Genomic DNA, 13,446 nt, shown 5'->3' with positions numbered 1-13,446 from the left:
TAACACAAGACAACAAAGCCAATATAACGTATTAGCTAGACACATTTTTACAAGTATAGACAGTATAATTACATTCGACAAAAAAAAGAAAAGTTATATCAAACAGTTTTTGTTAAACACTCCAATGATAACTTTGAAGCGAAATGTACTGGTTTACTCTATTAGAAAAATAAATATTTATGTTCATCCGTATATTGTTCCGTATTGTTCCGTAAACCTGATGTAGAAGTTTGAAGCTCCTATTTTCAAAAATGTGGAATTTTGTAATTTTTGCCAGAAGAAAGATCACGGAAGTGTGTTTATTTGTTTATCTATTTTTTTGTTTTGTTTTTCCCAGGGGTGACCGCATCGATCCAGATGTCCTGGAATGTCGTGAGAGGACTCATTCTAACGGAAATTAAAAGTTCTAGTGCCCTTTTTAAGTGACCAAAAAACTAGAGGACATCTAGGCCCCCTCCCACGCTCATTTGTTTTCTCAAAGACATTGGATCAAAATTTTGAGATAGCTATTTTGTTCAGCATGGTCGAAAAATTTAATAACTATGTCTTTTGGGACGACTTAATCCCCCAGAGTCCCTGGGGGAGGGGATGAAAGCTACAAACTTTGACCATTGTTTAAATATGGTAATGGTTATTGGGAAGTGTACAAAAGTTTTCAGGGGGACTTTTTCGCTTTGAGGAGGGGGGTCGGGGGAGTGGAGGGGGTTACGTGGCAGGATATTTCCATGGAGGAATCTATCATGAGGGAATAGAATTTCCCGAAAGGGGCCGCAGGATTTTCTAGCATTATCTAAAAAAACAATTAGCATTAAACAAAGCATTAAAACCTAAAACGAACATAAATTATTGCGTATATAAGGGGGTTCGCCTCCTCCACAGTATTTTGCTCTTTACACTAAAGTATTTTTAGTAATTTCAACTATTTATTCTACGGCCTTTGTGATTCAGGGGTCATTCTTAAAGAATTGTAACAAAATTCCATCTTTAGCGTAAATAGCGAGGTATTGACGAGGGGGCGAACCCCCTCATATACGTAATAAAATATACAAATATCGGAGTTCGTTACATAATTTAATTCATATGTTATATATATTTATTACTAATAAAAAATTTCTTAAAAAAAACATTTGCCTTTCTAAGTAACCAAAAATTGGAGGACAACTAGGCCTCCTTCCTCACGTCTTTTTTTTTATCAAAATCGTCTGATAAAAACTGAAAAAGCCATTTAGCCAAAAAAAAAAAAAATGAAAATTTCGTTTTAATTGTTCATGTGTGGGGAGCCAAATCAAAACATGAATTAATTCAAAAACGTTCAGAAATTAAATTAGAAAAAAAGTTTTTTTTTAACTACAAGTAAGGAGCAACATTAAAACGAACAGAAATTATTCCGTATTTGAAAGGGGTGGTCCCCTCCTCAACGCCCCGCTCTTTACGCTAAAGTTTGACTCTTTCTCACAACTCCTACTTTTTAAAACAATAAAAAACTTTAGAGTAAAGAGCGGAGCGTTGAGGAGGGGACAACCCCTTTCATATACGGAATAATTTCTGTTTGTTTTAAGTTTTAATGTCGCTCCTTACTTGCAGTTAAAAAACTTGTTTTTTTATTTCATTCTTAAAGAATTGGAACAAAATTAGAGCTTTAGTGTAAGGAGCGAGGTATTGACGAGGGGGCGAACCCTCTAAATATACGTAATTAAAAATATGCAAATATAGAAGTTTATTGCTTAAGTTAATGTGTAAGTTACGTATATTTATTATTAATAAAACACGTTCCTAAAATAAAATTAAAAGTTCTGGTGGACTTTTTAAGTAACCCAAAAAATTGGAGGGCAATTACGCCCCCTCCCCCACCTTTTTTCTCAAAATCGTCCGATCAAAACTTTGAGAGAGCCATTTAGCCAAAAGAGTAAAATTAATCTGCAAATTTCGCTTAAATTATTCATGTACGGTGAGCCAAAATCAAAACCTACATTCATTTAAAAAATTCAGAAATTGAATAGAAAAAACAAGCTTTTTATTTGAAATAAGGAGCAACATTAAAAATTAGAACAAACAAAAAATTTACGTATATTAGGGGTTTCGTCCCCTCCTCAATACCTCGCTCTTTACGCTAAAGTATTTTTAGCAATTTCGAAAGAGCTATTTATTCTAACTAAACGCCCTTTGTGATTCACAGGCCATTCTTAAAGAATTAGAACAAAATAAAACTTTATTGTAGAGAACAAGGTATTGACGAGGGGACGGGCCCCCTCATATAACCAATGTAATAAAAATTTACGAATATAGAAGTTTGTTACGTAAGTCTGTTGTGTAAGTTACATATATTTATTACTAATAAAAACGTTCAAAAATTGAAAGTTCTAGTGGCCTTTTTAAGTGACCCAAAAAATTGAAGAACAACTAGGCCCCCTACCCGCCCTTTTTTTCTCAAAACCGTCCGATCAAAGCTTTGAGAAAGCCATTCAGCCAAAAAAGGTAAAATTAATGTGCAATTTCCGTTTTAATTATTTATATACGTTGATCCAAAATCGGAATCTGTATTAATTCAAAAACGTTCAGATATTAAAAAAAACAAGTTTTTTTTACCGAAAGTAAGGATCAATATTAAAACTTTAAATGAACAGAAATTATTCCGTATGTGAAAGGGGCTTTCCCCTCCTTAATGCTCCGCTCTTTACGCTAAAGTTTGACTTTTTCTCACAACTTTACTTTTTAAAACAATAAAACACTTAAGCGTAAAGAGCGGGGCATTGAGGAGGGGACAGCCCCTTTCATATACGGAATAATTTCTGTTCGTTTCAAGTTTCAATGTCGATCCTTACTTTCAGTTTAAAAAACTTTAAATTTTAAAATTTAATTGCTGATTGATTGCTGCAACGAACAATCAAACAGTTCGTGGTAACGAACTGTAGTAAGGAGCGACCCGGCTCAATAGTAAACGAAACTCTAAAAAACGGAATTTTGATGCTAAAAGCTGCAGCAAAAGAATCGAATTTTCATGCTGATTCTAAATATATAAGTTTCATCAAATTCAGTCTTTGTCATCAGAAGTTACGAGCCTGAGAAAATTTGCCTTATTTTGGAAAATAGGGGGAAATACCCCCTAAAAGTTATAGAATCTTAACGAAAATCACACCATCGCATTCAGCGTATCAGAGAACCCTGTAGCGAAAATTTCAAGCTCTTATCTACAAAAATGTAGAATTTCGTATTTTTTGCCAGAAGACAAATCACGGGTGCGTGTTTATTTTTTTCTTTTCCCCAGGGGTCATCGTATCGACCTAGCAGTCCTAGAATGTCGCAAGAGGGCTCATTTTAACGGAAATGAAAAGTTCTAGTGCCCTTTTTAAATGACCGAAAAAATTGGAGGGCACCTAGGCCCACTACCACGCTCATTTTTTCCCTAAGTCAACGGATCAAAATTTTGAGATAGCCATTTTGTTCTGCATGGTCGAAAACCATAAAAACTGTGTCTTTGGGAATGACTTACTCCCCCACAATCTCTGGGGGAGGGTCTGCAAGTTACAAACTTTGACCAGTGTTTACATATAGTAATGGTTATTGGAAAGTGTACAGACGTTTTCAGGGGGATTTTTTTGGTTTTGGGGGTGAGGTTGAGGGGAGGGGGCTATGTGGGAGGATCTTTCCTTGGAGGAATATGCCACGGGGGAAGAAAAATCCAATGAAAAGGGTGCAGGATTTTCTAGCATTACTATAAAATAACAATGAAAAAATAAACATGAAAAGTTTTTTCAACTGAAAGTAAGGAGTAGCATTGAAATTTAAAACGAACAGAGATTATTACGCATATGAGGGGTTCTAAAAATACTTTAGCATAAAGAGCGAGGTATTTAGGAGGAGATAAATACCTCGCTCTTTATGCTAAAGTATTTTTAGAAATTTCAACTATTTATTCTATGTCCTTTCTGACTGAGGGGTCATTCTTAAAGAATTGGGACAAAACTTACGATTTAGTGTAAAGAGCGACGTATTAACGAGGGTACAAACCCTCTCGTATACATAATAAAATATAAGAATCTAAAAGTTTGTTACGTAAGTTAATTCTTAAAATTACGTACATTTTTTACTAATAGAAACGTTCGTTAAAAATTAAAAGTTCTAGTTGCCTTTTTAAGTAGCCGAAAAATTGGAGGGCAATTGGGCCTCCTTCCGCACCCCTTATTTCTCAAAATCGTCCGATCAAAACTAAGAGAAAGCCATTTAGCCAAAAAAGAATTAATATGTAAATTTCATTTTAATAATTTATGTGCGGAGAGCCAAAATCAAACATGCATTAATTCAAAAACGTTCAGAAATTTAATATAAAAAAAAACTAGTTTTTTTTAACTGAAAGTAAGGAGCGACATTAAAACTTAAAACGAACAGAAATTACTTCGTGTATGAAAGGGGCTGTTTTCTCAATGCCCCGCTCTTTACGCTAGCGTTCTTTACTGTTTAATAAAGTAGAATTTAGAGAAAGAGTCAAACTTTAATTTGTTTTCCGTTGATAAACAATTCCGGACGTGAAGTCAAAATATTTTGATTTTTGTTATTGTTTTCATAATTACCCTCCCAACATTAACAGACTTAGCAGCTTCGTTATTCATCATGAACCCCACTCCCTGTCCATAAACCACATTTTTCCTGATTAAATAAAATCTATACCACCTAATTTCAGGTTTCCTAACCCTGGGATACGCGTTTTTGAAACTCCTAGTAAGTCCAATTCGAATCGTGTGATTTCGTCAGTCAAAATGTTGATATGATATTTGTTTTTAACGTTGTAAGTTGCAAATCAACGAACAGTCCCAGCGTCGGACGGGAACCAACACATCTCTAGTCTACATAAAGACTTTAAGCAGGCTTCGAAATGTACAGTAAGAAGCCCCTAGGACCTCTAATATGAATATAGGCTTTGACCATTCCTGGACCAATCTTGGTCACAATCTGGTTTTCTATTCTTTGGGGTGCTCTTCCATCAACAAGAGTCAAAATCCTACACAAAGAATCTCAAGCTTATTACCTACGACTCATCATATGTTTCTGCATACAAATATTATGCTACTATGGAGAGGCAGGCTATAATAAAAGCTCAGCTAGGAAATGTTTTTTTTGCCCAAAAAAGCCACATAAACAGACCAGACCAAGAAGAATCATCGATCATCTGAATCCAGTGCAAATGCTGCGTCAGTTACTAGACTATAATTTCCTTGGGAGGTGCCATTTCTCAATGTCAACCTGAAAAACTGTTTGCAGTCACGGTTTATAGGCCAACTCGTGAAAGGTTTACTCTAACGCCACTATGGAGCTACTCACACAGGATTACTGATTCTGGATTACTGCACTACTTTTCTGCTTGTCATATTTAGAAGCATAGGCTGAATTTACTCAGAATTACTATGAAACGAGGGATTTTTTTAAAGTAAGGTCCATTTGAACATAAGTACACAAAGAGATCATTTCAAAAGAATGAATTCATTTTCAGAGAGTTCAAATTTTATTCTTCGATGTAGCTGAAAAGTTTGTTCTAACACTTACCATAACTCTCACCCAATTTTAAAATACATTCTTTGTAAAAAATTCGTAATTCACTGCCGTTTTCATATCGTCATCATTATCATAACGGTTGCCACTTGGGTGAGAAATTGTCTGTTGTTTGAGGTGAAGAACACACCACAAACGCTGTTTACAGCATGCACGCGAATTACTAGTATGTACAGAAAAGCGGACCTTACTTAAAAAACACAGCTCTTAACACTTTTTGCGAGCACCACAATAATTTAAAGAATACTCTTTTTTGAATTGTTCTTTATTTCTGTAAAAAGTGCAATACAATTTTTCAACACAGCACCTGAATTCAAAAAAAGATATAATCCGACATCTTGTATTGATCGACGTGAAAAAAACAAACCATCAAGCAAATGCAGAAATATATAATGAAAAAAAAGCGAACAAGTCGTGATATTCATCCCTCACAAACATAGCTCTCTACAATAAAAATATGAAAAAAAATATTTCAAAAATTGAAAAACAAACGAAAAATAATAAGTAAAGAAAACGAAACGAGCGATGTTAGATTGGGCTACTTTCGAGAAAACAAGAACATACCGGCACAAAATAATATATTCAAACGAAACACTACATAGCCTATAAGAAATAATGCGACTGTAGGGCAAAGGACGTAAAACTACTTGACGATAAATAACTCTACGATTTTTGAAATGGATCTGCTCGCTAAACGCTTTTTTATTCAAAAAATAAGACAAAAGCATATTAAATAAGGCCAAAACAAATAAGAAAGAAATAATAAAGAAAGAAACAAGAAACTGAGTAAAACCAGATCCAAATGATAAGAATCTGAATGATTTGAAATCAATTCGATTAATAACAGAATACAATTTAAAACAATGTAAATAACTAACATCATATAAAAATAAAAGCGTGTAAATTAACAAATAAATGATAATATAAAAAACAATAATATTGAGAAATTTTACACCAGCAATTTAACTTCGGTTCACAGATTTTCCAATAATTAAAAAATGAAGAAAGGAAGAAGGAAGAAAAACGAAAGGAGAGCGGAAAAAACTAGTTTAAAAGCAGAATGAGCATGAGCCTGAACAAACAGTCAGAAAAAAAACAGTTAAAAAAAAGTAACCATTAGAGAATAAAACTGAAGCTATATTGAGACAGATTTTATGAAACAGAAAAAAAAACACGGGTATGACTTTCAAAAAGACAGTTAACTTTGTAAAAGCAGCGTTTAATGACCCCACTTCAACCCCCCCCCCCCACCCCACGTCAACATTCTTTGGGTGAATCATATTGATTTTTTGAATTTAAATTATTGTTAAAGTTTAAATAAGCTAAATAACAGATCAAAAATAATACATATGATACATATATCTTTTCCATTAAAGAATGCGCTTCGTATTAAGACTTATTTAAACAAGATGTATTCAGAACATTCCACGTCAAGTGATTATAATTAATTAAGATAAGAGAGAGGGGGCTTCACGACTTTTCCTGTCTTTGATCATAATTGAATATGATCTAGATGTGGAATGTCCTATTTAGATTTGAAGTTTAAAAATTCAAAATATTGGTATACTAATCTTACGACAGTCCAGTGCGAGGACTTTTCCAGTTAAAAAGGTAATCTGACTTTATTAATCACGACTTTTGATATTAAAAGTGGTTAAATTTCATGACCTTTGAAGTTAAAGCGAAGCTAAAAACCTATGAGAAAATACATTCTTACTCATTACTTTGAAAATCCGTAAGGATATCAACTTTCTATTCGGCTAAGAAACATTATATTCCTTTTTCTATACTTTTATTGTTCCTGTCGGTTACTTTTCTTTTTCTTTTGTATAGTGCTAAAACATGGGGACATTTGATTTTGTTTATATGAGAAGTTTTTTTTTTTTTTGAAAAAGTTGACAGTCTTATGAAAAGTCTTTTTCCTCTTTTCATTAAATTTGGATTATCAATGGAAAGTGTGGTCTAAGAAACGATCTATATTCAGAAAAAAGGAAAGAAAAAAAGGAGAAACAAAAAAGAGAAAGAAGGAGAAAAAAAAGAACAAAAAGGACAATTAAATTTCGTCAAGATTTCTTTGTTCTCCCATGAAAGTTTTGGAAAAAAATATTCTGTGCAAGAATATGAAGCTTTTATTACTTTCAAACAAGATATAATTTAAACAAAAAATAACTGGCCAATTGCCCTCTCTCCCCTAGTCTTGTAAAAAAAAAAAAATTGTATTTGCTTCATAACTTACAGATGAAAATATCCCCTGGATTTTAAAAATACGTTTTTTTATCTTCATAAAATTAAATTTCGAATCATTCTTGCCCATGCCTACCTTTTCGATAATTGGCAATAACAGTTATAAACTGTCCACTAGCGATAATACTACAAACAAGTCATATAGCCAATAAAAATAGCAGGTTCAGCTAAAAAATAAATAAGTTTTTCCTTTTAATTGCAAATTACATTACCATTTTATTGCTATAAAAAATTGCTTTAAAGGCAGATACCGAGTCCACCTTTTGCACCAGTTGTAATCCTACTTGAAAAGAAGTAATTCCCTTTTATATCAAGAGTTAGGTTCAAAAATGATTAAAATCAATTTTGAAGGGAATCGACTATAAAAAAAGAAGGTTGATTTTTATCACCATGCCATTATTGTTACTTATTATTGCTTACTTATTATTTTACCAGTTTACTTTATGATTACCTTTACTTTATACTTTTTATATATACTTTATATTTTTTCTTTTAATTGTATTTTACTAATTAATTAATTTTTAATTAAATTAAATTAATTTTTAATTAATTATATTTTACTTTTATTTATATTACTTTATTTATTACCTGTTACTTATTATTGCTCCTCCTGTTTCACTTTTGGCAATTATTTTTGGCATGATTTGGTATATGAGTGTTGCAGCTCTCAGAGGGGAAGGTTTGCTGGACCAGTAGTGTGGAATTCTTTACCAATGAGTATAAGGTTATCTGAAAATGTCGGCCAGTTTAAGAGTAGACTAAAGAACCCCCTTCTGGGAAGAGACTAAGTAAATAATTTAATTGGGATGGCTTATTTAGTTGTTTTTTAAGTATTATTTTTTTTCTCTCTTCTTATTCTTTTTTTCCTGTTGTTTTCTTGTTCCCACTTTTTTGTTTCATTTTTTTTTGTTTTGTTAATGTTGTCGGTATTGCTGCTCATTAATATTTATCAGCCACTACTAACAAGTCTTTGACTTTCTAGTGGCTGATGTGGTTCTTTTGTATATTTATGATATATGTATAATAAAAAGTGTATCTCTCTAAAAAAAAAGAAAAAAATTAGGACATACATAAACTTTTTGAAAAAATTAAATGAACGACCGGTTTCACAGTACAATCGCAGAGGGCAAAAGTAAAGATTGTTGCCCAAGAAACACAAAAACGTGCCTACAAACAAAAACGGTAGATATTTTTTTTTTGTTATGTTATGGATAATTTATAGTTACTATTTATAGTTACTAAATAATGTTCCAGTGTTTGTTTTTTTTACTGAACATTTTCTTCATAAGAAAATGTATATATATTTGTATTTGTTATATTTAGAATTTTTTTTCATGTTCTGGTTTTTGTGTTTTGTGCATAATTATTTTCTAGTTATATTCTATGTTATGTATTCTGTGTTATGTTCTATGTTCTAATTATGTTCTAGTTAATTTACCATTTTTTTTTAATTTGACTTCAAAAATACTTCGCTCAACGTCTAATTATAAAAAATCTATAAGCCAAAATACAAAAATTTTCGATTGTATCATTCTTCCTTTAAAATTAAAACATCAGTAATTGAAATTTTTGATTGATTTCTGCAAGTGTAACAGGCTGCCTATAAGATCGGTTCACTTCGGTATACGGTATACGGTAACTCTGTAAGATCGGTATACGGTAACTTCGAGCTAAATTTATGGAAGATTATTCTTCTTTAGTTCAGACATTTGAATATCCCAGATTTTTGCAGCAGGCAGGGAAAGGGGGGAAATTTGAAAAAAAGATCGAAATAAAAACAAATATTTTAAGCGATAAACCGAACTACACAAATTTTAGATTGCACCAATTTCCGTTTAAAATTGAAGCATTGCAAGAGGATACAAATAAATTATCTCTAAACACCACATCAATCTACTAAGTACAAGCACTGTGTAGTTTCAATTTCAAACAAAGGATTTCAAACAAAAAGTCGTGACACCAAATTGCCATAAATTATTTCTGAACGCAAAATTAATAAACTAAGTTAACTTAATTAATGAACTAAGCTAACTAAGTTTTAGCTTGTGCAGTTTCAATTTAAAACCAAGGATTTCACTCAATACGCCAGATATGGCTGAAAGCACAACCAGTTTTGTAAGATTGTAGAGAATCGGATTTGCTGACACACCAGATATTTTAAACGGACTCTCCAACTCCTATAAGAAAAGAATGACAATTATGGAATTTCCAGGGGTTCATGAATAGGGAAATATTTAATATCGCAGACATTACTATTAAAATAAAAAAAAAAATGTTAGGATTAAAAAAAAAACGAATCTTTAAAATACCGTTAAAAATTAATATCTTAGTCAAAATTAGATACTGTAATGTCTGAAAAAAACTAATGAAAAACTATAATGTAAGAAGTGTAAAAATAAAAGCATAAAAATATTAAAATAAAATTACCATCTTTCTCTGGAGTAACGAGTCTAGATCCTTTCAGTAAAATTACAAAAAAACACTGAAAATTAAAATCCCAATTAAAATATGAATACCAAAATGCAACAAATAACAAAACTAAAATCAAGATTAAATTATAAAGACGAAAATTCCATCTTTCCATCTACAAATTGGATATTAAAATCACACCATCCCCTCTTCTAGCAGGACTAGTTATGTTAAATATATGGATAGCTAATTTTCCTTCTAATAAATGACTAAATTACTTCACAATTATTAATTGTCACAGAATAGAGGCATATTGTCCCCTTTGCCAAGGGAGCAATATGCAAATTAGTTTACTTTTTTGACACATGAGCAGAAACTGCTTGGACGTAAATAAGTTACCACAATTAGCAATATTAGTTTCTTCATCATAACGACAATATTTATTAGTTACCTAATTACACACAGAAAAGATAGACAGCGGAGTGAAAACACAAGAAAAAGCGAAAGAAGGCGCGAAACACATGATATATATATATATATATATATATATATATATATATATATATATATATATATATATATATATATATATATATATATAGTACCAGGAGTCAGGCGACACCGGCCGGCACGCAGAAGGCTTCTATATATGGATTCTCATTGTTGCTTGTCTTCTAACCGCAGACAGTTTCAAACAGTTTGCTGTCTTTTTATACTAAAGTTTTTTCAAAGATATTCAATTATTAAAGCAAATCCGATTTTTAACAACGATATCTAATAAGCTTCAAACTTTGGTTTTCTTTTTTAAAGTTTTTGAATTGTTGTAATCTCTTGTTAAAATATAAAAAAAAAAAAATTCATTACCAGCCACCGGGTCCTGGCACTCGGCATATTTCTATATATAGATTTTCATTGTCGCTTGTCTTCTAACCGCAGACAATTTGAGATAATTTATTGTCTTTTCATACTACAGTCTTTTGAAAGATATTTGATTATTGAAGCTAGTCCTATTTCTAACAACGATATGTACCAAGCTTGAAACTTTGGTTTTCTTTTTTTAAGTTTTTGAATTGTTTTAATCCCTTACCAAAAAGAGAATCATCATTTGTAATAATTACGAATTTTCGTATTTTGGCCTTCCTACTGACATTATATAACTGGTTAAGTTGAAACCTGTACGTTTAATGACGTAGCGAGTTGATTTTATTTTACAAAAAAACAAACTAATTTTAGAATTTTCATGTATTTTTCTAGTTTGAATTAAAACATTAAAATTATTGCTCAGGCACCATAAATATTTTTGCAGTTTACATAATAACTTTAGCGATTCTGAGCTGAACCTAAAAAAATTTTTAACTTTTTTTCTGTTTCTTAAAAAGATATTATAAGAAAACGATATTAAAATATAAAAAAATATAGAAAAAATATAAAAATAAAATAAAAATTATTAAAAATATTAAAATATAAAATAAAAAATAAAAATATTAAAATATTTAAAATAACAAAATTATTTTTAAAATATTAAAATATTAAAATATTGATATTAAAAATAAAAAATATAAAATATAGAAAAAGATATTAAAGACTTATAAGAAAAGAAATGCGGTAGTGCTCTTTTTCTAACAACGATTTCTACTAAACTTAAAACTTTTGGTTCTCTTTTTTAAGGTTTTTTAAATGTTGTAATCTCTTGTTAAGATATATACAAATATTACAATTACCAGTTTCTTACTCTTTACGCAATTTAATATCTTTTTAAACTAAAGTATATTCAAAGATATTTGATTATTACAGCAAGTCAGATTTCTAACAACAATTTGTACTAAGCTTCAGATTTTCGGTTTTCTTTTTTTTAACGCTTTTTAATTGTTGTAATCCCTTGTTAAAATATATGTTAATATTTTTCGAAATTGCCAGTTTTTGCTCTTTAAGCAATGTTACAGCAACTAATAAGCTTCTCCATACATGAAAGTCTTCAATTTTTCCACATAAGTGACGTCATTGCAATACTGATGCATATAAAAACGACGTTACTAACATAATTTTTTTCTTCTAAAATTAAGGCTATTAACGAATCTTCTCAAATTTCTGACCTATCTAGATCATTTTTTAAAGGCTAGAAAATCCCAGGATGCCACTTTTCCCGAAAAAAAGTGGTAATGTTAATTGTAGAACAACCAATGTAATTTACCTATTAGAATGTAATAAATCCTGCCTACAATATGTGGGGGAAACAACTAATAATATATATAAAAGATTTTCTGGACATAAGACAACAGTTAATAATGAAAAAACTAATAACTATCTAGTTCAACATTGTAATAATGGTAAATGTTCCATATCAGATATAACTGTCACAATTTTAGAAAATTTAGAATTAGAAAATTTAAATAAAGAAGAAAAGAATAATAGACTACGTAAACAGGAGGATTTCTGGATCCATACTCTTGGTACAGCTTATCCTTTTGGGCTAAATGATCGTGTAGCAAAATATGGTGACATGTCTCATGTTGTTGTTAAATGTATTGATGGTTTTATGGACCATCCTTCTTTTACTTGTCCTACTAAACGTAAAAAACGATCGAGAGGACATAGGAAAAATAATAGAAAAAATGAATTAGATGTACATATGCTTTCTATAGATCTATGCCAGCTACTTGAATCTAGGGGTATGATTTCTGTAATAAAGTGTCTAAATAATTTATCCAAGAGGAATTTAATCAAACTTTTCTGGATTGTTAAGAATAATACAGCTCTTGATTATAATTTTAAAGTAATATGTGATACAATTTGCATTCTAACTAAAACGAAATTTATTTCAAAAAAGAAAAAGTTCGATAAGATTAGTAATAAGGATAACAGATTATATTTACCTATTAATTTTACTTGTAAGCAGATTGAAGATATTAATTTACCAGAAATTTTAAATCAGCGGCATGTGAAACAGGCCCTTCCTAGTAATTTAAATTATAATGATAGTCAATCAAAAACTATTGGGCAAATTATTTTTAATTATAATTTAATACTAAAAAAACTAGATAGTGATATAAATTGGAATCCGGTTTGTAATTGTAAGCAACTTGGCCCATTTGTAAATCCTACTTACAAACATGTTATAACAGGGGACTTGTCAATAATAAAGCAAGATGATCTTCAAATTATAATGAATAAAGGGGCTAATTTCCGTCTTTCTCATCATTTGAAACCATCGAGTGTTCTTGATGGCTTGGAAAATGATTTTGACTTATT

The 13,446-nt window shown here is 30.8% G+C and overlaps 1 protein-coding gene across 4 annotated transcripts in view; it reads right to left on the bottom strand.

The window, feature by feature from the left end:
- Nucleotides 1-5,791: 5,791 nt before the first annotated feature.
- Nucleotides 5,792-13,446, bottom strand: part of LOC136036667 (protein phtf-like) — a 168,580-nt gene continuing 160,925 nt past the window's right edge. For all 4 annotated transcript variants that reach the window (XM_065718974.1, XM_065718971.1, XM_065718972.1 and 1 more), the window contains one exon: nucleotides 5,792-9,965. In XM_065718974.1, the coding sequence (XP_065575046.1) occupies nucleotides 9,816-9,965 (150 nt within the window). In that variant the 3' untranslated portion in view covers nucleotides 5,792-9,815. The remainder of the gene's footprint in view (nucleotides 9,966-13,446) is intronic.

Source organism: Artemia franciscana, chromosome 15 (assembly GCF_032884065.1).
Source record: "Artemia franciscana chromosome 15, ASM3288406v1, whole genome shotgun sequence".
NCBI classification, from domain to species: Eukaryota; Metazoa; Arthropoda; class Branchiopoda; order Anostraca; family Artemiidae; genus Artemia; species Artemia franciscana.
Note: the sequence above shows the minus strand (reverse complement) of the source record. Positions and strands in the feature narration are given on the sequence as shown.